This window comes from Coffea arabica, chromosome 7e, assembly GCF_036785885.1.
Source record: "Coffea arabica cultivar ET-39 chromosome 7e, Coffea Arabica ET-39 HiFi, whole genome shotgun sequence".
Classification (NCBI taxonomy): Eukaryota; Viridiplantae; Streptophyta; class Magnoliopsida; order Gentianales; family Rubiaceae; genus Coffea; species Coffea arabica.
In genome coordinates this window covers 6,294,689-6,317,673 of record NC_092323.1, presented here as the reverse complement: position 1 = coordinate 6,317,673, position 22,985 = coordinate 6,294,689, and the positions used below count along the sequence as shown (strand labels likewise).

Genomic DNA, 22,985 nt, shown 5'->3' with positions numbered 1-22,985 from the left:
CCAACTACCACATGGAAATTATATCCAACAATTTGTCTGCCACCAAATGAACATCAAGATTCCTAATTCCAATTAAATAAGGCTCCCAGCAATAATGTATATGATCGACTTCTCTCTCTCTCTCTCTCTCAAAGTTGGTTGAACTCATCCAATCTTTGAACCAGAAAGTTCAATGATGTAATGATCCTCCTATTTGAAGTTCTACAATAATTTGCCTCGGACGTGGACCAATGGACATGATGAGAACACTTGTAGCCTGTGTATTTTTGGTTTCAATTAACCAGATACGTACCCCACCGGTTCCAATAACCAGATGCTGAACTTTTAGGTCCCCAGAATCGCTTTCCTAGATTGAAGTCATTGAACTAATATGTCGGCTGACACGATACACCACTGGGTCGCCGGTGCCTATCATTCCCGACTAGAGAGCAACCATCTGCCGGCTGGATTCAAGTTCAGCAGAACAAATAAATTTGCATAATCTGAATCTGTTCTCTTGGAGTGTCGAAAATCCTGGAAAACTGAAGCATACTGCACAGGGAAGACTTGGGAATTTACATTGATCTCCATTTACAATACACACCTCAAGCACAATAGAGTGCAAACGTGATTTACATCAACATCACCCAAAAAAGAGGGGGGAAGAGATGAAAGTAACCAGAAAATATACAAAATCTTTATGGTGCTCTTCACAACCGTTAATTCTCTTCAAATGTGCAATTGTAATAGTATCACATTATACATCAAACACGAAAAGAGCCCAAGGGAGAAGAGACAAACCAGCGTTGTTATGATATGGAATGCCTCCGATCCTTGCTAGGTTTGCTCCGAACTTTTGCATTTGAAGGGAAAAGTGCATCAGCACGAAGAAATGGATTAATCTTGCCCAGTTTTCTCGAGACAGAACTGATGAGTGATTTTCTAGGCAATGGAGGTTTCTCAGCAGAGGGAAGAGTGATAACCAAGGGACTGGCTGCATAGGATTTATCTGAAGATTTTTCAAGTTCTCGCAATCTTGTTCTCATTTTCACTAGTTCCAATTTCAGATCCTGATTTTCTTTTCGCAAGCTTGAGAGTTCTTGTGGAGCTGTGTGGCTGCCAGCAGGGTGCTGATTTACCTTGAGGGCAAGATTAGGGGTTTCACCTTCCGTGCCATCGACGGCCTCCCGAAGGCGTTGTTGCTCATAGTAAAGCACTTGAACGACAGTTTGAACCGGAAGTCGATCATTCTGAGCTGCATGAGCGCAGGCTTCCCTGGACAGCTTTTGACAGTCCATTACGCTGCAGACTTTCTTTCTCTCCATGTCACTTAATGCAGGATGAGCCTGAAAAATCCCCAGAACTCAACAATCTAAAGAGATTACTCCCAAAAATGTTCATCTGGTATGATGATTAGCAGAGACTAATGATACAAGTTATTTACTTATATTATGATACACATGTTCTTGGGTGGAATGGGCAGAAAAGCTTAAATTATGATAAACGTTTTCTTTAGTTTTTGAAATTCAAGACAGCAAGATTTTGTTAGCGTCTGCAATGGGTCAAAAAACAGTCGATGAGATGTGGCAGTGGGGACGAGTAAGCATTTGGGGAGTAGGTTAAACTATGATATTGGGTGTTACTAGATCTCTTTCCTCATTATTTGCCCCGTTGCATGGCTGAAGATTAATAATAAGCCCGACATGACATTTTCATGGTAATTTATGCTGCCTTGTATATCGCAAGGCATGCCTAGATGTGCACTTACTCTACAGCTCTTTGTTGGCCCTTTGCTTTTTGGTGGAAAAAATTGAAAACAGAGATTTCGACCGCAACCCTCCGTTCACATGAAAATAGTCATGTAAATTAGTCTCAACAAGTTTATTAACACAGTAAGGGAATTTCATGGATTTATGAACGATGCTGGAATGGAGGAGTATATTAAAAATAATCAGATTGATGATGGATTTTCCTTTTCTGCATTTTTCTCTCAATTATCTTTCCCTGCTCTATTTCCTTGTATCTCTTCCACTCTACATTGTTTGTCTGACGCGGTGATATTGAAGATTAAGGAGAGGTATAACCAAATTACTATCAGAGGTTCAGGCAGATGAATGCCAATCTGACTAACACACCTAACCGAATGAAATTCATCATGAAAGGATTTAACATTCAGGAGTTGCCATAAATAGCAACACGATATTTCCAATTCACTCACTTGTGAATCAGAAGATAAGACGAATCACGAATGCAAGTGTAGGGCTAGAACTGACATGAAAGTAATGAGAAATAAATTTAAGCACATCAACGTACAATTTTAGCTTGTAACCCATCACGGGACCAGCGGATATATAAATGCGAGAGCGCATACCTTTAAATAGATGTCAATTGCCCTATACATGCCATCTTCTGTGATTCTTGAACGTTCAGGTAAGAGTTCAGCAAGACCAACAAACTTCGAAACAGACAAGTTTCGATCAGAAGCGATTTCAGCAAGGTAATTCTCCATTAGCCTCCCTACTCTTTCCATGCCAGTAGGAGGAGAAAGAAGATCTTCATCTGCATTAAGTCCTGATCTGTGCCCCTCCATTTCATGATCTAGATAATTCATCATTATCCGCTGGACTGTCTCCACGTCGAATAGTGTGTCTCCAGTGAAAGAGTACGAGGGAATTAAGAGATCATCTAGCACAGCCTGTCCTAGTTGCAAAGCTATCCTCTTCTCCAAGTCAAGCCTGCAAGCAAACGTCGTTTCCAGATAAATTGCAGCCCTAAGCAGCATCGAGAGAAAGCTGACGGACAAGGAATGCTTCTCTCTCGGTAGAAGACTAACGATTGTTTCTAAAACAACCCTCTTCTCATGTTCTTGTCGCAGCTCAATTTTTTTCCTTCCCTTTCCAAATATTTCCTGTGGAGAAAAGTGAAGTCAATTACGTACATTTCTAATTAAGCCAAATAATCAAAATTTGTGGGGGTTTGAGATCTCACCAAACCTCGAAGTGATTTCTGCACATATAGCATCAGTATTGGACCAAGGGAATATTGTTTAAATCCCCTAGCCATCATCGCAATAAGCACCCGTTGGAACATATCAATTCTAAGGACAGTTAAATCCTCAGCCCACCAATCAACAATTGCTTTAGGTTGAAACACCATTGAGGAATTTATGCCATGGTTGCCACTGTCTGCCCTACCTGATGTAGCAAATTGGTTATCTTTGCAGGCTATATAAGCAATTGTGTCTATGCACCGGCTAACCAATTTTACTTCCTCTGCCACCGGAAGAAAACTTTCTGTGGAATGCAAAATGGAAACCGCACTTGCAAGGCTTTTGAGTGCCACTTCATTTAGGTAAGCTTCGGTTCTTCCAACTAGATTTCCAATAGCATAGTCCTCCGTCATCCCAAGATACTCAGCACCACATCTAAGCATGGCTATGTTTTCTGTACTTATCTCAAAATTTATTCCATAACAAAACTTTGCTGCAAGTTCAAACGCCTCTGCTCCACCAGGAATGTCAGGAACTTCAATTTCAGAAAGATCAGCATCATTGGATTCAGAGACCAATTTCCTTATGTATCCACACTTTGAGACCAGTGGGAACTGTACGGGATGTAAAGACAAGTTCTTTAATCTTAAAAGTAGAAAACGATCATTGCTAAGTTGCTCCAACTCTCAGCACCTGATGTCTAAATTACATGTTTAATCAAATACACAAAAGCTAACAAGTCTCCAACCATGGCAACCGAATACATCCAGAGACTTCACAGAAAAAAGAACAAGCAGGCCGTCATAGAAATATATCATGAGCACAACCAACAGGAAAAAATACACGTTACCTTGTGCAGAGAGAAGGGCGTTCCTCCAGCGTGAACAATAACATCACTTGGAATCTCCTGCGAAAAGATCCTGTTGATAATTCATTGCACCAACTTTAGTCTTCTTTTTGGTCCAAATTGTCACGAAAATAGCACACAATAAACAATTGAATGAGAATCAAAGTCGAAAGAAGATCAAACCATTCACTAGTTCTCTTCATAGCAGTGGAAAGAAGCTCTTTCTTCTTACTAGACATGTTGGGACTTGTGGATTGTCCAGCAGCTTGGAACTCAGCATCCCCCATAGTGAATAATCAAAAGACCTCGACCAAGTACTTTTATGTTTATGCACGTCACAAACGAGTGATATTTGGCAAAGTTAGACGAGCAACTCTCATGCAGTACTTCGTGGTAATCTTATCTTAGAACTAAGCAGCATGTCTCTTTTGTTAATTTTTTTTTCCACATTCCTCTTGATTAACTAAACAAAATCACAAGTGAACAATCAAATCATGAGAGTATCAACTCCAATTTCGGTCCATAACGACGCACTTATCATCTGCATTTACAAGCAATCATCAACTGAGTGAAATTCCACAATAGACCCCCTGTTCTGGCTGGAGGTGTCCGCCATACATGGGTTAGCATTATAGGCACATTTAGGAGAATAATGGGGTCAAATAGAAGGAAAAAGATTTTCTAGTTAAAAAGTGTGTGTGGTTGTGAGTTTAGGGAGCCGGGTCGAAAGGATGAGAGGAGCCTAAATGGTTAGAAGTTCCATATGCAAAATGTTTTCATCCACAAAAGTGCCAATCTCCTTTTTCATAATCCCCAGATTACCAATTCTCTATTGGCTGTGGAAAGCAAATCAGGGCTGGGGGATACCAACAAAACAAGGCACCTTACACTTTAAAAAGGGACCAACAAGCTGAGCCACTTCACACATGGCCTATGCTGGCGTTCATGAAAAATCATACGTCCGATGAGTTATTACTTGTTATCCAGTTATCGATATGCTAATATTATCCGCCTTTTTTTTTTTTTTTTTTAGTTTAGAAGCAAAACCCCTTTTTTCAACTTTCATGACAAGAAGCATCTGGTAGGTCCATCTGTTGTCCTAATCTCAACTTTACCCTGGTAACACAGCCTGACTTACTCCAAGTTGAAAAGTAGCCTTAGATACAGGCATTAAGAGCCCCAAAGAGTCCATCAAACAACCAGTCCACCTCTGTGATTCAGTTGGTAAAATTCATCAACTGGTCTTCGCTTCAGGTCTGGACCCTGGAGTTACCGTACTAGGCTAGCTATCCGCAAAAGAAAGAGGTCATTCTTCTTTATTCTATATCTTGAAATCGATTTCACTATGCTCCCAGGACCTACTGACTTTAAAAGCTAGCAAATTTAAGCAGTTAGAGCTAGGAGTAGTTGTTATCATGTTCTTGAGAATTTACTGTAATAAATCTGACGCTGTACCTATCCTAAGCAGTAGTAATGGCTGTTGTCGAAATATAACTGGTAACAGCTGCTTTCCAATGATACCAATCCCAAAAAAACGGAAAAGAAAAAAATCCTGTTGAATGCTGACTGATCATGAAACACAGAATTGATTGGTGGATTTGGTATCAGTAGTTTAGTATATATCATATTCATGTATCATGGCTCCAAAAGATTACTAGTGGAAAGAAAGACTTTCTTTATGGTCCAGATGCGCAGGCCTTACCAAGTTGACCCTGTAATTTAAGTATAGAACCGCATTCTGGAAGTCCCCACGAATCCAATTTTACCTTATTCCAGTAAATTGATTAACTAGTGCTCCTCAATCACCTGATGTTCTGCACAGGCAACTTCCAATTCTCCATCAGGATCTTCAACCGAATGTTACAATTCTCTATTTTTTTCTAATTGACAATAATTTCCTATCTACCAATCATTTCCGTCCGTTAGACAAGGGAAAAGGCAGAAAAATTTTGTACATCTTGAACATTATGCAGCACCTACCTGTAACTGGAAGAGACATGATAAGATTATCAGGCCCACGAGCGGACAATAATCTTACAAGTGGTCATGCTTCAAATTATTGCCTATTTTGGAGCCCATTTTCCTTAATTATACCTTTATAAATGAAAGGGTCATCACTATCATCCACCACAATCTTGCACTAAAAAGGCAGTTAGGCCCAACTGACAGCCATGAGATGTAGAGCAAGAAACTTCCGTTCACATAGTTCCAAGAACATCCTACACAAGTTTCAGCCGCATTGGGGTACACGCAAGAAAAGTATTGCCCTTTGTAAGAAACACACAGCTTGAGCAATATTAAAAGAACGCTTAATCTTTAACGAGGAGAATCTATGCTGGCTTGGCTTCTTTACAATCTTGTTTAGTACTACTACTAGCAGCGGATAAAACATCAGCTGACCGGACTTGAGGTAAGATTGCCCAGTCCAGTAAAAAATAGGGAATCATCTGCTCGTTAGGGGCCGACAAAACCAATAATGTCAGGGAAAAAGGCAACAATGATAGCTGAGAGTTGTAAAGTGAGAACTGACTGAAAAATTGCTGGTTATAACGTCATCCAGGTTTCAATCTGTTGATCGTCGGTGAAGTAAAAGAGATCACAACTCACAAGTACTTAATAAAGCCTAAACCTTTTCACAAAGCCACTTATTTTTTTAATCTTCAATTCTTCCATGGGGTAATTTGAAGCTTGTTCCACCCCGGCTGTCCCATTGGACTTCCACCAAACTATCAGCTTCAAGATATTAAAGTCATGGTTTCATTGAATTAAAGACTTCGCAAAACACTCAAAAGCCCACTTTCAATTTCTTAGCAATCTTAGGTTAACAAGTAGTAGCATTTTTTGCTAAGGTAGAAACCAAGGTTGAACGTTTGTTGAAAAAAAAAAAAAAAAAAGAAACCAAGGATGAAGGCAGCTCTTTTTTTTTTTTTTTGGCCCCCTCCCAGAATAAGACTTCATGCCATCCCATGTCTTCTTTTTTTTTTTTTTTTGTCGACACAGCAATCAGTCTATTATGATCTGTTTCAATTGCTTATGCGACTTTCAACGTGGTCTAATGAATGAAGAATGAAATCGTCCTCATAAGATCACAGAACAAGTAGTTGGCATACAAATTTAAGCCTCTACTTTTGTATGCTTGACTGGTTACGCATGGCATGGCTTAACAGAATTCTTGAAAATAAATCCCTGATCAATCTGCGCTTTTAAAACGGGAGAATGATGGGCTAGTGAATGGATTGGATTCCTTTTAAGCCCATCACTTAATGGACCTCAGACCCAGTTATCAAGCACTTGATTTTTGCATTTGAACCCATTTTTTTAAGACTGGATGTAGTTTTCTTCCTGCAGAAATATCTTTTACTCCAGTAATCAAGCGCTCGATATTTGCATTTTTGTCACCTTATCCCCTTCAGCAACCTCCCTCAAACCCTGCAAAAACCCCCTTGATAATGACCATCAAATTAAAAAACCAGTAACTCTTTTTTTGATAATAATCCGGTCTTTGTTCTGTTTTTCCATGGCAATGGAGCTCTACACGCCCTTCAAGCCTCTCTCAAATCCACACTCACCCCACCATACGGCTGACCTCTCCTTTTCATCTTCATTTTCTTCACCCTTTCCCATCCAAATTCACCTCAAGATTCCCAGAATTACAATCTTCAACTCCCCAAATTTCAAAGTCTTAGCCGTCGTAGCAGACTCTAAAGAGCTCCCACAAAACAGCCCTCAAAGGCTTCTCAAAGAACTAGCAGAGAGGAAAAAAGTAGTGTCCCCAAAGAAAAAATTGCCCCCTAAAAGATATATACTCAAACCCCCGTTAGATGATAAAAGGTTAGCTGAAAGATTTCTCAATAGCCCACAATTATCACTAAAGTCCTTCCCTTTATTGAGTTCTTGCCTGCCCTCTTCCCGGCTTAATAATGCTGATAAAACTTGGATGGATGAGTACTTGCTTGAGGCCAAACAGGCTCTTGGGTATCCCCTTGAGCCATCAGATAGCTTTGGGGATGATAACCCTGCAAGGCATTTTGATACTCTGTTGTATCTAGCTTTTCAGTACCCACAATGTCAGAGGAGTAAAGCTAGGCATGTGAGGTCAGGGCATTCGAGGCTGGGGTTCTTGGGGCAGTATGTTCTCGAATTGGCTATGTGCGAGTTTTTCTTGCAGAGGTATCCGAGGGAATCACCCGGTCCAATGCGGGAGAGAGTGTATGCTATGATTGGGAAGAGATTTCTGCCTAAATGGATCAGAGCTGCTAGCTTGCAGAATCTGATTTTTCCCTATGATAACATGGATAAGTTGAAAAGAAAGGAAAGAGAGCCTCCCGTGAAGTAAGCATGTGATCTTGCTTCTCGTATTGTTTTGACCATTTATGTTACTTCGAGTGCTTATTTAGCTATTACAAATTCAGGAATCAATACACGTGTACTTCAACAGTTAAGTTATTGGTATATAGGGCTGAAATTTTACTGGCCTGAGGGCTTCTCATAGGAATGATGGATCATTTTGTTGTCATTTCTCATGAATTATGGTATTATCCTCGGCATGCAAAGTAAGGCTCCTAAATTTTGTGAAAGACGAGTTCATATTGATTATTAGTTAAAAACCCACTTTTCATCAGTTGCCAAAAGTTGCTTCCATATGCTCCATAGCAAATTGCTCCTCTATAGGAAAATCCTATCAACTCTTAAACCAAGGAAAGAAGGAATTGGTTAAAAGGAAAGGATGGTGAAGTTGGATATCTGGAAGGTGAATCCTATTAATTGTTGGAGAAAGGAAAGAAAATTATGGGGGAGAAAGAGACTATAAAGGAGGATTTTTGCTTTTGGATTGTCATATTATTGCTTATTGTGTCAGTCCTACTGTCATGGGTAAATGCAAAAGATTTAATGGCAACAGGAAGTTGACAATTGTCATGTGTTGATGTATGATTGGATTACTTTGGTTCAGAGGTAGCTGACTCTAATTTGAGGACCCTATATATCTCTGTTTTATGATGTGAGCATATGCGCCTTATGAAGGTCCTTGAGTTGTGGCTAGAATACTTGGTTATCCTCTCTCAGTTTGACTGATTTAGCATGGATAATAGTTCACTTTGTTCTATTAGGACATTGCTGGCAAATATTTCTATGAGTTTGCACCCTTTAATGAACTCGTCTGTTGTTTTCTATAGTATCCAATGGTGAATAAATTATTTCAGTAATTGACATGCACTTATAAATTTCTCATGGCAGATCTGTATTTTGGGCTTTGTTTGGTGCAATCTACTTGTGCTTTGGCATGCCAGAGGTTTATCGTGTTCTTTTTGAAGTATTTGGAATGGATCCCGAGGCTGAAGATTGCCAGCCTAAACTTAGGAGAACACTTGAAGACGTTGACTATGTCTCTGTAGAATTTGAAGGCAGAAAACTAAGCTGGCAAGATGTTGCTGCGTATAAGGTAAGCTTCATCTATGTGTTCTATGCTCTTGTCACAACATAGAAAGCAGCAAATAGCCTGAGCATTTTTCCTGATGTTATGATATGAGACACTTGTGCAATATTCAAGTTATCTCTAGACTAATTTTTGAGTGTCCTTCTGACCTTGAAAGTATTGATCCCATTTGAAGAGAATAACTAAAATACAGGCTTTTATGCAAGTACATTTTTGGCTGAAATTTTTATGTGCTGTGGATAAATATATTCATTCGACCACAATTCCCCACTGATGATTGGTTTCATCACTGCCTCTTAGCCTGGTTTGGATTCTTATAGCAATTCACTCATTACATTCAACAAATATGGAAGGAAATATGTATTTCCCTTCTGTTATATTAAATTCCCTTATTTGTTGTTCACCGTTCATTTGATCTCACAAACATATGATACTAAAATTCTTCTGAAAGAGAGGGGCCTAGTGCCCATATGATGTTTACTGCATAAACTGTAGTAAATTAGGGAGGATGCTACTTCATGTGTCTTCTCCATGTCAAAATGTCCAGCATTTTAAAAATTTTTACAACAGCTCAGATAAAGGTTGTGAACCATCTTTGAAGCTTGAAAAGGGTTTACCTTTTTACTAGTTAGGATAAGTGAATTGATTTTCATTTCCAAATTTTTGGTTAAGGTGGAGCTAATCGTTTCTGATTCTATTATTATCATACCATTACTGTTTTAAAGATATTTGCATAAATTCTGTTGGGCTGTAAAATGATGTTCAATCTGTATGATACAGCCACCAGAAGACGCTCTATTTGCACATCCAAGGCTTTTCAGGGCATGTGTTCCACCTGGTATGCATCGGTTCCGTGGCAATATATGGGATTATGATAGTAGGCCACAAGTCATGCAAATATTGGGGTATCCTTTGACAATGCCTGACAGGATTCCTGAAATCACTGAAGCCAGGAATATAGAACTTGGACTTGGTTTACAGGTACTGGCTATGAAGGGCTTTTTTCCCCCCTCAATCATAGCATGCTCTGTATAAGGGTTTCTAGGTAACTTGGGTTGGCTTAAGTGGTACATCTGTAACCTTTTGGTTTCCTCCCCCCCCCAAAAAAAAAAACAACCACAAAAAAAAGTGAAAAGATTTGGCTGATATTGGATACATGAGTATCATTTTCTGCAAAAGATCACTACATACAAGCTCATTTACCTCCTTTCATGAACAAAACTGTATTCCAAATGTAGCCTCCTTGAAGATAATGCCTCCACCCCTTCTGAAAGAATGATTCATTTCTGAAAGATCAGTAAATACAAGCTCATTTTCCTGCTGTTGTGAACAGATCTGTAGGCTAAATATAACCTCATTGAAGACAATGCCTCCACCTTTTCTGAAAGAAAGAATATTTTCTGAATATTTGAATAACCTTCAAATCAAAACCTTTTTGCTATTGTGCAAACTCAATATCAGCAGTAATCTTAGAATTGTCTATGCTATGTGTGCATCAGACAGCTTAAGACCATGCATTTCCAGTTTTCTTGTGTGTTTTTTGAAACTGCACTTGAAGCAGATTCTAAACAAAGCATTTGCCTCTTTTTTAGTCTTTAAAGGATATTTTCTTTTAATACATTTATGCAGCTTGCTTTCTTGCACCCCTCGAAATACAAGTTCGAGCATCCACGGTTCTGCTTTGAGAGGCTAGAATATGTTGGCCAAAAGATACAGGTAGATTATATCTTCCATCATGTGACAGTGTGCAGCCCATCTCTCTTGGAGTTCGGTTGGATTTTTCCCCCCCTCTCAATTTGTTAATTAGTTTTATTGCTTGGAGTTCATGCTTTAGGATGGGAAAGAGTGGAATGAGAGCTCAATGTTTACAAATTCACTATGCACTCCAAATATGTCCTGCAGGATCTTGTAATGGCTGAGAAGCTGCTGATGAAACATCTGGATGCTCCTGGGGGATGGATACAAGAGAAGCACCGACGACTCCTGATGAACAAGTTCTGTGGTAGGTACTTGAGAGAGAAGTATCTCCACCGTTTCATCATTTATAGTGAACAGGTTCAAGATGCTTATGAACAAAATAGAAGGCTGAGAAATCCAGCTACTACATCTGTTCAACAAGCCATCCACGGGCTTTCATATGCTGTCTATGGGAAGCCCGATGTTCGACGCCTGATGTTTGAGGTTTTGGACTTTGAGCAGATCCAACCAAAACCCGTAGGAAACTTGTGAAATTGACCGAAAAGACTGTAACATGTCAGTTACAATGTTTAATTTTCCATCCAAAAGTTGGCCGGTGAAATCACGAGAATAAACACATTGTGTGCACATATTCAGTTTCAGCATCAACTCAGATTAGCTAGTGCCACGAGCTTTTGGATGCATTTGCTTGAGAAAAACATTCGTCTGGTTGTCAGATGCGTGAAAATTGGAGGTTCTGCTTATGAGACAATGTAATCATGGAGGGCTGGCAGATGGAAATTCCGCTGTTAAAAAGTGCAAATCCACCATAGAATGCCACGGTAGAACATTTGAACGGGGAAGTGGTAAGAAGCCTACTGCTAACTTCTTTGCATGAAGGGTTTCGGTCCCAGTGGGCAGTCCTTTGAAGCAGCAACAGATTTTTTGGACCTCTATGCGAGGTTGTATATGTAATGCAAATATGGTGGTAGTTTTCTGAAGTGTATGGAATGATGTTTCTCTGCTACCATATACACATTCAACCCCCTAACGTGTAATATCCATTTCTTTCCATTAACGCCAACCTGACTGAATTTGTTGTATATGGTTATGCTATGGTGCTTGATTCATCAACTAGCCAATGGAATGCGTATCAAAAGACATCATGCTTCACAATTCCATTAACAGCGGATATTGCCATTAGTCCCAATAGAAGAAAAAATTGAAAGAGGAAAAAGAAAACAAATTGTGATTGGCGCTTGATGTGGAGGGCAATTTATGTGAAGCAACCATTCGTTATCACTAGGAACAGCATCATATCAAAGGTTTTGCAATGTAAAAAGTAATAGAAAAATTCACATGGTGGTTTCATTGTCTATTATATTATTGACAGAGAGATTTTGGCATTCTTGAGGCAAATAAGATACTAAAATTCAAGTTAATATCATTCTTCACGCTATCACTAGTATTGAATTCAATGCTTGCTTAAGCTCATGAATTTAGTTGAACTTGAGCTTGATCGGGCCATGACCCAAATTTGTGTAATGCTCAAGTTTTTTTTTTTTTTTTTTTAATGCTCAAGTTTGATCAAGCTAAAGTCAAATTTCTGTAATTTAATATTCATTTGAGATCAAATTTGTATTGTTTATGTATTTGAATAGGAGATTATTTGGAATAGTATTTTTTAAAAAAAAAATTAATGTAGCACACTATTTTTTTTTTAATGTGATGTATGTATGTTAAAAAGATAGATGAGAAGATAAAAAAGTTGTTGAAAATGTATTTATGATATAATAAAAAATGCAAATAAATCACTATCCAAACGCACTTGAACATTCAAAACTACTTAGTAGTAATCAGTGAGGTCGACCCAGTGGCTACATGAGGGCTCTTAGTGCCCTTTTTTGAATCTTTTTTTTTTTTTTTGAGTTTTTCTAACGAGTATTCTTAAAATATCCAGTAACACACCTAGTATTCATTTAAACCATCATATATATCCACGCATATTAATGATTATTATCTTTTCTTGTATTTATATACTTTTTTTATTTAATTTTGTTTATCCTCCCGTAAATTTTTTTACTTTTCTTAATTAATCTTATATTTAAAAAAAAAATAACACTTGAAAAACAAACGATATTTTTTGTTATTACAAATACAAAATTAGAATCTTAAATCTAAAAGCAAACAGGAAGATAATAATTCAAAATAGGGTAAATTAATCAAATACGTACAGAGCCCGTACTAGAACCTTTAAATGGTAGATGGTCCATTTTATCACCGACCATGACCCATGTGAAGATATTTTTTTTTCATTCCACAGCAAACAGAACAAAACCAGCTTCCAAATGCCCCACCACCCATCAGGCCATCAGCTCCCCAACTCCTCCGGCTACCTCTGACCCATCTCGATTTTGGTTTCTAATGGTTGTCTAGGGGCAAGAAATCACATGAACCATGTGCTCAACCACTCCAAATCCCTAAACCTTCTTCGCGTCTTGCTAGTGTCTGCCGTGCTCGTGGTCTCCCGTGCACCCCTTGCACACCCTCCTTGTCTGCGCTGCCCCTTTCCCGCCAACTCCACAGCTCACGCCATCTTATCAGCCGCCGACGCCCTTAATAAGATTGATATCGACTTCTTTGAATCATCAAGGATCTGCAGCTCAGCTATTATGTCCAAATCCCGAGTCTACGCCGACATTAATGTTCTTCGCCCTAGAGAATACTGGGATTACGAGTCTCTCACTGTTCAGTGGGGGTAATTTTTACGTTCATTCCGTTCTTAATCAATTCAACCTAATGCTCCTTTTTTTTTTTTTGCTAATTAGTACAATTATGCTAAATTTATTTTCCCCCAAATCTTGGTGTTAGTCCAATTTAGTCATATGATTGATTAGGATTGTTAATTGTGATGGTTATTTGTCATGATTATATTGCGTGTTTAAGGATTTTGATTAGGGCACAAAGATGAGTTATTTGCAATTTTGAATTGGTGAATGCATTGGGTTGCTAATTATAATTTTCTGCGTAAAATTGGGGAATGGTATGAAACTATGACAGATGCCGCACGAATACCCTGCATGTGAAGTTGAATTAGTGACAGCATTATGGTTTTCTGAAAAAGATGAGCTTTTTTTATGCGGTTTTAACTGTCTTTGTACTATTCTGCCAGTGATCAAGATGACTATGAAGTTGTTCGGAAAGTTGGGAGGGGAAAATACAGTGAAGTTTTTGAGGGGATAAACGTCAACAGCAATGAGCGGTGCGTAATTAAGATCCTGAAGCCTGTGAAGAAGAAAAAGGTGAGATTTTTAATTTTAGCTTGCTTTTGAGGCTGGTTAATAGAAATGATTGGATACGATAGTCAGTCTTGGTTCACCTCTAAAACAATCAGGCACTACACGACCAACATTGGTTTCATGAATGATTGGTTGTCTTCTTGTTGTGAATGCAATCTGAAGGTCAAAACGAATTTAGTACTAGTAATGTTAGTTTTGCATGAGTTGAGTAGTGTTGCACTGTGCACTGTGTAAATCCCTGTATGGCAGTGTTGCAAAATGTTATTTGTAGACACATCCTTCTCCTGTTGCTTATTCATCATCATGGGGTTAGCTTCAACCCTTACGGGTACCTGTTCTAAAGCAAGTGACTGAGACGATAGTTTTCAATTATGCAATTTTGGGAGAATCCAGGTCTTCTTCCGCCCTGATTAGAGTCTATCCTTCTATTATAATAATATAAAGTAAAGATGTCGCTTTCTCTTAGTTGTATACTGCTGAAGCCTTTTTCCAGAGTGATTGCTCAGCTATAGGAGTAGCATAGGCTTAAGGTCAGTCTGAAATTGCTATCTGTCCCCCCCAATTTGTGGACGAACGAAAAGCCTTTTAATGACTTAGTTCTTCCATAAGTGGTTCTCTTGGCACGCTATGAATCTTAGCATATATGAAAAAGAAGTATTCTTTTTTCCCTCAATCTCTGAAAGAGATGGGACTTATCATACAGTGTGAAGGAATCTGTCTTTGCTTTATTATTGATGGTTTCTTGATTTACCAATGCTAAAACACACACTTTGTTTTTTAATTTGTTGTCTGTGGTCATGTGGTGCAGATAAAGAGAGAGATCAAGATTCTGCAGAATCTTTGTGGGGGACCAAATATTGTCAAGCTACTGGATATCGTTAGAGATCAGCACTCAAAAACTCCTAGCTTGATTTTTGAGTATGTCAACAGTACAGATTTTAAGGTTTTGTATCCAACATTGACAGATTACGACATACGATACTACATATATGAGCTGCTAAAGGTAATAGTCTCATTCTCAGCTACCAGTTTCTTCTGATGTTTTGACATGAAATTATTTCATTTAAGAGGCATGGGACAAAGCAAACATCATCTGTTGGAGATTGTTTAAAATATTCTTGAAATTGTAAAAGGGACATTGAAAACTTCCAGCATCAAACTTTTTCCAGTAAAAATCAACTAAAACATGCTTAGGATGGAGTGCCCTCTTAATTAACTTTGATCTCTCTCTCTCTCTCTCTCTCTCTCTCTCAAGCTCATACCTTTTCGCACACTTTTACTGGGAAATTGTTTCTCTTATCACAAGAATATGCACAACAGAGGCCAAGCTTGTGGCTATGATTGAATGAATTGGGGGTATTGGTGATTGGTGCACTATTAGGCACTAGGTTTCGTGGTCACTTGCTGGATAAGGTACGAATTTGAAAATTGACAAGAGTGAGAATAGGGGTGTGGAGGTATAGTTTTGTGTCAAAAAGTGACTTAGTTGTCTGGATGTCACACTTCTTAACCTCACTTCCCTCAAATATTCTGCTCTATGGAAAACACCTATCTTAAGATGTTTTCAACTAAGCTGTGTCTTTCAGTGTTAAGCAATTGTGGATAGATAGAATGTTTTTAAGACAGGCATGATTACTTACCTTGTCTCATGTCTGTTAGTTGCTTTAACCTATGTTGATAAACATTATGGGACTCTTTTCATGTCTGAGATAAGGGTATTTTGGTTTTCCTGTATGCTTTTCTAGGTTCAGCCACCCCCCAACCCCCTGGGGGGGGAGGATAAAGTTTTTTTTTTTTTCAACCTTTTTGGGCTAAAATTTTGCATTAAGGGGAAGATGATTAATTGAGTATCTTCTCCAAGTTGTAACTGCTATTTTTTTTTTTTTAATTTAAGATTTGCATAAAGTGGCTTATTCTCTTGCAATCGATATTCAGGCATTGGATTACTGTCATTCACAAGGAATAATGCATAGGGATGTGAAGCCCCATAATGTTATGATAGACCATGAGTTGCGCAAACTTCGTTTGATAGACTGGGGCCTCGCGGAGTTTTATCACCCTGGCAAGGAGTATAACGTTCGTGTGGCTTCAAGGTACGAGCTAATTAGTTCCTTTCAAGAGTAAGAGCGCACATAAATATGTTAAAAGGGTTAAGTTTTCTTAATGTAGGTAACCCTTGAGTGCTAATCTGGCTCAAGGATGAGTAAGAAATGCAAGGAATCCTTTTAACCCTTGATCGAAGAAGAAAAATAGTTTTATTTTTTTAAATTATTTTTTTGGATCAGTTCCTTTTTTAGTTGTGTCAGTCTTTCACATGACTTCAACAAAGCCTTAACCTTTTGTGTTGGGAAATCTTTTTGAAATAATTAAAATGTGAAAGTCGTTGAGCGGAAAGGTTAAGAGTCTTTTTTCTTGTTAGTCAGATACTTCAAGGGGCCTGAACTTCTTGTTGATTTGCAAGATTATGACTATTCTCTGGATATGTGGAGCCTTGGTTGCATGTTTGCTGGAATGGTGAGAACTTTATAGCCTAACTAATTCCACATTTTTATGATTTTGAAGGAATTCTTTCTATTCCACTTTGCTTTCTTTGTCTAGGATAAAATGTTATTCGCGTGAAGGTATTCTTTTTTGGGGTGCAGAGTTTTGTGTGAAGAATGGGCATTATAATGTGTAGTTAGAACTTTTTGGCGCTCCCCCTTTATGTATAATCACACTTGTTTGTTTTCTTTCTAGATTTTTCGTAAGGAACCTTTCTTTTATGGTCATGACAACCAGGATCAGCTTGTGAAAATTGCAAAGGTAATCAGCTCTTTGTGTTGCATGCACAAATAATTTAAAGCTCTTAAATTATGGTCTTGTTTGGCAAATGAGTATTTTGAGTGTTTGTTTAAAATTTTACTGTAGCTTACTGTAGAAGTTGTAGGAAAAATTTTTAAGCAGGAAAACTTTTTTTTTTCCTCTATTTCTTTTTTTTTTTTAAAACTTTGAGAAGTTTTTCTTCTCTTTTAAGATGGAAAACTTTTCTTTTTCTTCTCTTTCTTTTTAAGTTGTACTTTAAAATTTTTGAGAAGTTTTTAAAGATTACTGTAGCTAAAGTTGTTAAAAAACTTGTAGGAGACAAACTTGGCCAATTACTCCTTTGCAAACAGGCCCTATGTTTTTTTTTCTTTCGGTTTTTTGGGGTGGGGGTGGCATTTTCGTAGTTCACTGAGAAATTTGACATACCAAAGTAATTGTTTGCTGTAATTAATCTGTTGCTGGTTGTAAATTGTTGTTTCAGGTTCTTGGAACGGATGAATTAAATGCATATTTGCATAAATATCATCTAGAACTTGATCCCCAACTTGAAACTCTTGTTGGGAGGTATATCAAACACTTCCTCCTCTCTTTTTTTGCCCTCCATTTTTTTCCTTTTGGTGTCTGTGTGTGTCCTCCTTTCCCTTTTGCTATACTGCTACTGGTTTTTGCCCAATGTGTGCTTGCCTCTTGTGGAGCTGCAGATTGGAAGCAACCTTCCCTTCGCTGGCAATGAACAGTTTCTCTGCTACTTTTCATTGTTCTCCTACTCGCAGTCTGATCTTTTTTTGTAGCCTATTGATAATGCTATATAAGTTATGAAAATGTCTAGAACTGACAAACTTCTAAGCAATTAATCATGCTATATAAGTAAAACATCTTTTGGTCCACTGGTTCCCAGCTCTTCCAGATATGTAGCTTTCCTTACTGGTTATGATATGATTTTACTATTGTGTGATGATTGGTCATCTGCATTCACTGTTGACAGACACAGCAGGAAGCCCTGGTCAAAATTTATCAATGCAGATAATCAGCATCTAGTTTCACCTGAGGTCTTTCCTGAACACCCTTTAAAATGATAAAGCGGCTTGATATTATACTCAGAATTATTATCGTTTTCTATGTTAACTAAATCGAATTACTATGTTTGCAGGCTATTGATTTTCTTGACAAGCTTCTTCGCTACGATCATCAAGACAGGCTTACGGCAAGAGAAGCAATGGTAATTCTTAATGGCCTCGTGATTGGACGGTTCATTCCTTGTCGATGTCCACGTCTTTCTGTAACAGATTCATATTTCCTCCTGGATATATTTATTTGCGTTATTGTGAAAAAGTTCAGTGTTGTTTGGTTTTTCAAGGAAACTGAATTATAAGCAAAAGTTATTGTGAACATTCATTAAGTTTTAAAATTTTCACGTACCTTTCTAGTTGTCTTAGCTTTTAACGTCATGTAGAATTGTTTCATTTTAGAACAATCATTCAGCATTGAGGTAAATTGAAATTCGGTTGCTCTCACATTCTTATCCATTTTTTTTTTAAACCTTATCCAAGGGTAGAATGTTAGTTAAGCTATTCCTTTGGCAAGGCATTCCTCTGCCAAACTAAAATGTAAACACCTTTTTCTTACTATTTTCAGGCCCATCCATATTTCTTGCAAGTAAGGGCTGCAGAAAGTAGCAGGCTGCGACCACAGTAGACTGACTGGTCACCACTGGTGTGTTATCAAAAATAGGAGCAGGTGCATGAAGAACGATGGCAGATATCGTCTATAAGAAACGAATATCTGGAATTGGTGCAGTTGGATTAGATTGGACTGGATAATTTGTGTGACCATACGGGTTTTGTATCAATTAGTCGACATTTGTATTTGTACCAGATAGACATTGATTGAAATGTGAACATACCTTTCTTCATCAGAGACTCAAAAGGCCTATATCTGGTGGAATGAAGATATATTTCACCCATGCGGTTAAATAATCTTAAGATTTGTTTTGACATGACAGTGGATTGTTTTATAGCTGCCTGCTCCAAGCTTTGTAACGAGTCGTAAAAAGATTCAAATGACTTGGGAGTTACTTTGAAGGTTTTATTGCTAATAGAAGAGTCGCTGGTGGTAAAAGCTCAGTTGCAGTTGCAGGAATCTGATTTCCCCCGAGTTGATGATCTTTATTCAGATGCCGGACGCAGCTGTATCAGCAGTGTCGGTATTATCGTCAACTGATGATGGTAGCCCCTTGACCCGTCAAAATCCAACGCCAACTTTTAACAGATCCTTGTAAACTCATCCCCGCAGTTTGATAAAATGAAAGTGAAAGTTCATAATGATTGCTGTTGGATCCTTCGATAGGTCATAGCTATTTTAACCGTTCCAATGGCTCATGCTGTTTTGCGAGGCACGCATGGCATTTAAAACAATTATTAAAGTTAAATTTGGACTACAAATTGTAAAATTCGGCCAATCCACCTACAGGAATGGTTGCTTTGCATTCTCATCTTGCGCAGCAAACTCAGCTATTTGTCCGCAGTCCGGATCAGCGCTCACCACACTCGTCCCATTGCCATCACATTACGTGCGAGCATTAATTCTCCTAGAGCGTTCCCGTCAACTTCCTGTCCTTGGAACCACAATGGGAAACAGCGGAAGCCCGAAGTAGACCCTGTTGTTTTGAACTTAGTCGAAGCCCTAACTATTTCGTCAAGATTATATATCTATGGTTCATTTGGGACTAAATGTAAAGATCCAGTGCACGGTCAACAGGAAGGTTAATAAATCTACATCAAGAACTAAGCCATCATGCAATAAGTTGACATCTAAGCCACCACTTTACCATGTAATCACGTAATTAACCTAGGTGGTTTCTCTGTTATTGGTCACTGGAAATAATTACCTCACTGAATCTTTTTCATCAAATGTTTAGGGATCTAAAGGAGAGGCAAATCCATAATTTCCACCACCTCCAGCTTAATTACCGATAGAGAGAGTTTTTACGAAAGAAACATGACACCTTTTAAACATTTATGTAAAACAGCCCATAACCATCCAATCAAGTTATATGAGGTCTTACAATCAATCATACAAAAGATGAAGCATTACACACTTTTACATATAAACTATAGATGTTGAAGGCAGTTTAAAGTTGCAGGCAACAGCCTATATCCTTTTCCTCAACGAAAGAATTTGAACCAGACACTACTTCATTTTTTGAGATGTGGAAAGCAAGCATAAACATCAGCTTTTGGGTGCTTGGCTTCCGCATGCTCCCGACACTTCACCTCCGATGTGGTACACATGAAAGTTTGCATACACACCTTGCACTGGATTCAAAATTTAGAAAGAATTAGTTGTGATAAAATATATTTATATCACCGCAAAATATGTTGACACAAACTATAATAGATAATATATGCTATATGCTATAAGAAATGAAAACATTTGCTTTAGCAAAAAAGATATGTTCCTTTGTGAAAGACGTCATAGAAATATATACACACACATATATATTGTGTGAGTATGTAGGTATGTATATATGTACATATCAATACTCAAAAACCAGCTTTGCAAACATGATGAGGTCCTCTTTTGTAAATTGTAATGGGACAATGCAAATGCTCTGGCATAAGTAGAAACATGTCAAAGGCTTCGCATATGAAGACAAAGCCCGATCGCAAAGTACCTCCAACTTCAAACGTAACACCAGGCTGAAGTGAAATGTGCAACTAAAGACTTGCTGCTTATCATAAGTAAATTTCCACATTTGTGGGTGGCTTAAATCCCTCCACTACAATGACATGAGAAACTGAAAAAAAAACAAAAAATAGAGAGCAATGGAAGGATGGAAGGTGGAAGAATAGGACAATGGAAAACTACCCAAAAAAAAAAAGATCATTTCCACCTCATTAAGGCTAAGTTGTACCAACAATCTTTTCAACATTGAAGAATAAATTGTGCAATAAACCAGCATGTTTGTGTTTCAGCTCCAACCAGTCACTACAAATTATTCTCCTGCATATCGTAGTATGTTACAGTTTTACAGTGGGGATACGAACCCAGTCAAGACTAAACCTTCTTCTTCCTTTTCTACTTTTTTTTTTCCCGTTTCTTGTAACGAAGATAAATCCCGTATATCTCAATGAACTGATTTGCAAATAATTCAACTGACAATTATCAGGCGGGGGCATGTTTGAATAACAGCACATAGTATCCTTTTGTGCCTTCAAACATATCTGTTTGATCCAAAGATAAGTCCTTCCATGAAGCCTTAGGCACTTTCTTTCCATAAATATACACATAGCATTACAAACCAACCTAGCTGAATAAAATGGAAGTCCTTGAAGGCTAGGAGACTTTCTTTGAATTACCATATAGCGTCGAGGCCCAACCTAAACTTCATTCACGTAATGCAACACTATTCCATGATGGACAACTACAGAGAATCAACTAACAAAACAATGCACTTACTGAATATTATGCCTATTACCTACTGAGGCCTCCCCAACCCCCACTCCAAAAAAAAAGAAAAAAAAAGAAAGGTAATCCCCACCCGCTGTGAAAAGGCTCCAGACACCTTCAATTAGATCAAATATTTCTCTTTTCAAGTAAAAAGTAGTAGTAACTAGTAACTAGTCAGTAAATTCTAAGCGCATTTCTGTTCAGTAGCAACTGTTGGAAAGAAAAAATACCTGGATATTCATCGCTTTTTTGTTGGTTTCCAGCTGACTCCCTGCCAATGCCGTAGAATTGCGTGGATTAACAAACAGCTAATAATCCAAAATTGGAGACATTAAAAAGAAGCCGTAAAACCCTCCGGAACTATCTAGGTGATCTGTGCAGAATTGAGCTTGGACGAAATTAAATGGAAAAACCTGAACTGATGATCTCATATTCCATTATTTTCGGCGACAGAAATAAGTTGATAAACCCAAAATGAGCATTAAAAAAAGAAAAGAAAAAGATACCACCTTTGGGGCCTTTCATTTTTTCCAAGTTCTTCTCGCGAGCCATCTTGGACTTTTGACCGTTGCCGCCACCCATTCTTCGATTGTAGTAATCGTCTGAACCGTGGAATAGGATAAGTAGAGGAAACTAAAATGTCCTTCCTCTGAAAATTTATTGAGTTTGATCTGAAATTACAGTGCAGAAGACAGACGCAGCGGCGGACTCCTATCAATTATTATGCGACAGCCGGACAAAAGCGCCACCATACACCGTCAACTTCAACTCGGCAAAAATCGGATCACTTGTGCCTGTAATATACACATATATACATACACAGGTAATATTCACCTTTTGAGGAGGGCAGTAATGAAATTTGGCTTTTCTTTTCCATTTGCCCTTTCCTTTGGAGAGATAGGATTTTTTATTTTTTTTTTAGCATACAATTGCCACGCTAGATTTGTTACTATTTAGAGACGGATAAGAATGCATATAAGGTTAGATACATGTCATGTGTATACAAAATTTTATATATATATATATATCTTATTATTTCACGCTCATGAATCAAAATATAAAAGATTAATTCTTTAAATAATTTTTCTAAGTTCACGCGCTACTAGTTACTAACTAATAATGAATTACACGTGGACGTATGACAAATAATTATGGGATAATTTCACAAACTTCCTAACAATTACAAAGAGCTACCCTTAAGTTTTAAAAATTACATACACCTCTCCTATTTTTACTATTTAGTAACAATATAGATTTTCTCACAAAAATCCTAAATTACCCTTTTGTACAAAATTAAAAAAGAAAAATATAGTATACTTAATCATTTTCTTCCATACTTTGCACAAATCAACGAGTCTAATTCTTAACAACCATCCAACCATAAGTTCTAAACCAAATAATCGTCCAAAAGATCCCAAATTACATATACATTATTAATATTTGCCATGTAAAAAAAACACACACACACATACAAAAACCCCATTGACAACCAATTTTATACTCAAAAAT

At 37.9% G+C, this 22,985-nt stretch overlaps 4 protein-coding genes across 6 annotated transcripts; 2 read left to right on the top strand and 2 right to left on the bottom strand.

Annotated features, from left to right (window-relative positions):
• Positions 1 to 532: 532 nt before the first annotated feature.
• LOC113700429 (BTB/POZ domain-containing protein SR1IP1) lies at positions 533 to 4,698 on the bottom strand. The gene is made up of 5 exons (XM_027220866.2): positions 3,999 to 4,698; positions 3,819 to 3,888; positions 2,968 to 3,582; positions 2,351 to 2,887; positions 533 to 1,325 (listed from the first exon to the last, which is right to left on the bottom strand). The coding sequence occupies exons 1-5, from the start codon at positions 4,100 to 4,102 to the stop codon at positions 789 to 791; spliced, it is 1,863 nt and encodes a 620-aa protein (XP_027076667.1). The 5' UTR covers positions 4,103 to 4,698; the 3' UTR covers positions 533 to 788.
• A 2,474-nt stretch (positions 4,699 to 7,172) lies between these two features.
• On the top strand, positions 7,173 to 12,056 carry LOC140011117 (ribonuclease III domain-containing protein RNC1, chloroplastic-like). Its single transcript, XM_072059365.1, has 5 exons — positions 7,173 to 8,147; positions 9,051 to 9,255; positions 10,030 to 10,230; positions 10,879 to 10,965; positions 11,152 to 12,056. The coding sequence occupies exons 1-5, from the start codon at positions 7,333 to 7,335 to the stop codon at positions 11,476 to 11,478; spliced, it is 1,635 nt and encodes a 544-aa protein (XP_071915466.1). The 5' UTR covers positions 7,173 to 7,332; the 3' UTR covers positions 11,479 to 12,056.
• Positions 12,057 to 13,205: 1,149 nt separating this feature from the next.
• On the top strand, positions 13,206 to 18,939 carry LOC140011116 (casein kinase II subunit alpha-2-like). 2 transcript variants are annotated; one of them, XM_072059363.1, is made up of 10 exons: positions 13,206 to 13,684; positions 14,099 to 14,228; positions 15,034 to 15,228; positions 16,161 to 16,318; positions 16,649 to 16,739; positions 16,962 to 17,027; positions 17,509 to 17,591; positions 18,013 to 18,076; positions 18,178 to 18,246; positions 18,663 to 18,939. In XM_072059363.1, exons 1-10 carry the CDS (start codon positions 13,377 to 13,379, stop codon positions 18,720 to 18,722), a joined length of 1,224 nt encoding a protein of 407 aa, XP_071915464.1. In that variant the 5' UTR covers positions 13,206 to 13,376; the 3' UTR covers positions 18,723 to 18,939. The 2 variants fall into 2 exon arrangements, with proteins under 2 accessions (XP_071915464.1, XP_071915465.1); XM_072059364.1 differs by lacking the exon at positions 16,962 to 17,027.
• Positions 18,940 to 20,008: 1,069 nt separating this feature from the next.
• Positions 20,009 to 22,391, bottom strand: LOC140011459 (uncharacterized protein At2g23090-like). 2 transcript variants are annotated; one of them, XM_072060351.1, is made up of 4 exons: positions 22,158 to 22,391; positions 21,986 to 22,078; positions 21,707 to 21,747; positions 20,009 to 20,341 (listed from the first exon to the last, which is right to left on the bottom strand). In XM_072060351.1, the coding sequence occupies exons 2-4, from the start codon at positions 22,056 to 22,058 to the stop codon at positions 20,222 to 20,224; spliced, it is 234 nt and encodes a 77-aa protein (XP_071916452.1). In that variant the 5' UTR covers positions 22,059 to 22,078; positions 22,158 to 22,391; the 3' UTR covers positions 20,009 to 20,221. The 2 variants fall into 2 exon arrangements, with proteins under 2 accessions (XP_071916452.1, XP_071916451.1); XM_072060350.1 differs by having other exon boundaries at positions 21,986 to 22,384.
• Between the last annotated feature and the right edge of the window lie 594 nt (positions 22,392 to 22,985).

Bases quoted from the DNA above. Each gene is read 5' to 3' on its own strand.
- LOC113700429 (XM_027220866.2), bottom strand. From the start codon at position 4,102: ATGGGGGATGCTGAGTTCCAAGCTGCTGGACAATCCACAAGTCCCAAC. The intron at 2,888-2,967 runs GTGAGATCTCAA...TTTTCTCCACAG, and splicing joins AGAAATCACTTCGAGGTTTG to GAAATATTTGGAAAGGGAAG. The intron at 1,326-2,350 runs GTATGCGCTCTC...GGGATTTTTCAG, and splicing joins CAATTGACATCTATTTAAAG to GCTCATCCTGCATTAAGTGA.
- LOC140011459 (XM_072060351.1), bottom strand. From the start codon at position 22,058: ATGGGTGGCGGCAACGGTCAAAAGTCCAAGATGGCTCGCGAGAAGAAC. The intron at 21,748-21,985 runs GTGGTATCTTTT...CGGCATTGGCAG, and splicing joins AAAAATGAAAGGCCCCAAAG to GGAGTCAGCTGGAAACCAAC. The intron at 20,342-21,706 runs GTATTTTTTCTT...TTTTGAATCCAG, and splicing joins AAAAAGCGATGAATATCCAG to TGCAAGGTGTGTATGCAAAC.
- LOC140011116 (XM_072059363.1), top strand. From the start codon at position 13,377: ATGAACCATGTGCTCAACCACTCCAAATCCCTAAACCTTCTTCGCGTC. The intron at 14,229-15,033 runs GTGAGATTTTTA...CATGTGGTGCAG, and splicing joins AGCCTGTGAAGAAGAAAAAG to ATAAAGAGAGAGATCAAGAT. The intron at 16,319-16,648 runs GTACGAGCTAAT...CTTGTTAGTCAG, and splicing joins AACGTTCGTGTGGCTTCAAG to ATACTTCAAGGGGCCTGAAC.
- LOC140011117 (XM_072059365.1), top strand. From the start codon at position 7,333: ATGGCAATGGAGCTCTACACGCCCTTCAAGCCTCTCTCAAATCCACAC. The intron at 9,256-10,029 runs GTAAGCTTCATC...TGTATGATACAG, and splicing joins AAGATGTTGCTGCGTATAAG to CCACCAGAAGACGCTCTATT. The intron at 10,966-11,151 runs GTAGATTATATC...TATGTCCTGCAG, and splicing joins ATGTTGGCCAAAAGATACAG to GATCTTGTAATGGCTGAGAA.